Here is a 3,043-nt window from a genome sequence, read left to right as displayed (position 1 = left end):
AGCCGCAAAGGAAATATTCTTGATGTCATGAGAGCGGAAGGAATAACTAAAGAGGAGGTAGAAGAGGCTATGGAGACAATTAAAGAAAAACAGCGGGAGGCTGAGGAGCGTCAAAAACGCGAGGAGGCTGAGGAGCGTCAAAAACGCGAACGCGAGGAGGCTGAGGAGCGTCGAAAACGCGAACGCGAGGAGGCTGAGGAGCGTCGAAAACGCGAAGGCGAGGAGGCTGAGGAGCGAAAAAGGCGAGAAGAGCATCAACATGCTCTTAGAATGAAAGAGCTGGAACTTGAGCAACTTCGCATAACATCGGCGCAGTCTAGTTCGCTATCCGTGGCAGACGAAATGCCAAGACAGAAAATCCAAGATTTGATTCTGCCGTTTAGGACGGGTGGAGACATCGCGCTTTTTTTAGTGAACTTTGAGCGCACGTGCGAGAAAATTGGGATAAATGAGGGTGTCTGGTCCCAGAAGCTTCTGTCAGTCATTCCGGGAGAGGCCGCGGAAGTAATCGCACGGTTGTCTAAAGAAGACTCTGACGACTACGCTAAGGTCAAAGCGGCCCTCCTTCGTAAGTACCGATTGTCTGCCGAGGCATTTCGGCAGCGATTTCGGCAAGCAAAAAGGGGCAGTGAATCATGCACAGAGTTCGTGTACCAGCTTAAGTCTAATTTGAAAGAATGGCTTAGAAGTGCGGATGCTTACGGTAACCACGACAGGGTGATTGATTGTGTGGCCCTCGAGCAATTCTATCGTGTGTTGCCTGAAGATGCCAGACTCTGGCTTCAGGACAGAATGAAGGGAACAGACATTGACAAAGCTGCTGAGCTAGCTGATGAGTATTATACGCGAAGGAATTTTCAGTTGGATCGCGATGATACAAAAGAGAAGAGGGACTCCTCAAGGCGGCTTGCTGCTCAAAATGCAGCACAAAAGATGGCTCCGCCGCGTAACGAATTCAGTCAGGGAGCGACTAACAATGAGAGGGAAAGGAGAAAGCCAGGAGAGGCACCTGAGTCGACAGCAAGTGCGAGGGAACGCGTCGACACCGCTCGAGCTTTTGAATCAAAACGACCAATTGTATGCTACAATTGTAAAAAGGAGGGTCATATCTCATCTAGCTGTAAGCAAAAGTTTGTTTTCGCTGGCATTCGCGAGTCGGACGAGAACTTGAAGTTACTCGAGCCTTACATGCGCGAAATTGTGGTCAACGGAAAGAAATGCCGGGCACTCCGTGATTCAGCTGCGACGATGGACGTAGCACACCCATCTTGCATCTCCCCTGGCGACTATACTGGCGAATGCGCCTGGATCAGACAGGTTGCAGAAGAGCAAAGTGCCTGTTTGCCAATTGCTGCGGTTGTTCTAGAGGGAAGTTTTGGAAAATTGCGCACTGAGGCGGCCGTGAGCCCTAATTTGCCCCAAGATTTTCCGTACCTTTTTTCCAACAAATCAGAGCAGCTCCTTAAAGAAAAGGGCCAGTCATTTTCATCTCCCCTCGCGTGCATGGCACTCACGCGATCGCGGTCCCGCGCTCTCGCGGGGAGACTTGAGGTCTCGGTTTCGAACGAGGAGGCGGACGAGCGTGAGGCAACTCCCCAGGGAGACTCGGGCCAAGAGGCGACTGGTGTATCACCGGACATCGAAGACAGTAGGGCTCCGGATACGGTGATGGCTACCGAACGCGACGAGCCTGTGGAGGTGGATGAAAGCAGAGCGCTTCAGGAGAGCGTTCAGTCGTCCCTGCTTGGTCCAACATCCACTTGTTGGGAAGAGCTCAGTAAAGTAGACAGAAACACACTCGTCACTGCGCAGGCAAGTGATGATACCATTAAGAATCTGCAGCATAACGGGAAAGAAGGAGTAGCCCGAAAGAACATCTCATTCTACACGAAGGCAGGGCTCATGTATCGAAAGTATCGGGACGCTGAGGGTAGAACGTTCGACCAGCTTCTAGTGCCAGAGAAGTACCGACGACAGTTTTTAGAACTGGCGCACGGAAATGCTTGGGCGGGCCACCTTGGCATCAAGAAAACAAAGGCGAGGCTCGCACAGGATTTCTATTGGCCTGGATGCTGGAAAGATGTAGAAAACTTCGTACGATCGTGCGACACGTGTCAGAGAGTAGGCAAATCTACTGACAAACGGAAGTCCCCGATGAGATTAGTGCCTGTTATCACAGAGCCGTTCCGGAGGCTCGTAATTGATATTGTTGGCCCCCTTCCAGAGACCCGTTCCGGTTGTCGCTACATTTTAACTGTTTTGTGCGTGGGAACGAAATTTCCCGAAGCGGTTCCGCTAAAAGAGCTCACCTCTCCCTGCATTGTGGACGCACTTTTGTCCATTTTTGCCCGCGTTGGCTTTCCAGCCGAGATTCAGAGTGACAATGGGAGCGTATTTACCAGTTGTCTCACAACAGCGTTTTTTGAACGCTGTGGAATAAAAATAATCCACAGCTCTATAGGACATCCACAGTCTAACCCCGTGGAGAGGATGCATGCTGTACTCAAGCGAGTTCTGAGAGCTCTTTGCTTTGAACATAACAAAGATTGGGAGGCATGCATACCCGCGGCACTGTTCGCCATACGGTCCGCTCCCCACGAGACAACGGGATTCAGTCCCGCCGAGCTTGTCTATGGAAGAAACTTAAGATCTCCATTTCGGCTATTGAGAGACTCGTGGGAAGGATATGAAGAAGACCCACGCGTAGTCAGCTACGTTTTAGATCTGTTGGAAAGACTATCTAAAACCAGAGCTAGTTGAGGAAAACATGAAGGCGGCTCAGAGTTTAGCGAAGACTTACTACGATAAGTTGTCCCGGAAGCGCACGTTCAACATCGGCGACCAGGTAATGCTGCTACGACAGTGTAAAAAGAACAAAATGGACATGCAGTGGGAAGGGCCAGCTAAAGTAATGTCCAAGCTTTCAGACACAAACTACGAGGTAAAACTGGGCCGAAAGAAAGGTAAGGTTTACCACAGTAATTTAATGAAGCCTTACATCCAGCGCCATGCCGTGGTTAACATGACACTGAATGCGGCGAAC

General features: G+C 50.5%; 1 protein-coding gene across 1 annotated transcript; it reads left to right on the top strand.

Annotated features, from left to right (window-relative positions):
* Positions 1-270: 270 nt before the first annotated feature.
* Positions 271-2,760, top strand: LOC142817533 (uncharacterized). The gene has a single exon (XM_075894565.1). It carries the CDS (start codon positions 271-273, stop codon positions 2,758-2,760), a length of 2,490 nt encoding a protein of 829 aa, XP_075750680.1.
* The last annotated feature ends 283 nt before the right edge of the window (positions 2,761-3,043 follow it).

Source organism: Rhipicephalus microplus, chromosome 5, assembly GCF_043290135.1.
Source record: "Rhipicephalus microplus isolate Deutch F79 chromosome 5, USDA_Rmic, whole genome shotgun sequence".
NCBI classification, from domain to species: domain Eukaryota; kingdom Metazoa; phylum Arthropoda; class Arachnida; order Ixodida; family Ixodidae; genus Rhipicephalus; species Rhipicephalus microplus.
Note: the sequence above shows the minus strand (reverse complement) of the source record. Positions and strands in the feature narration are given on the sequence as shown.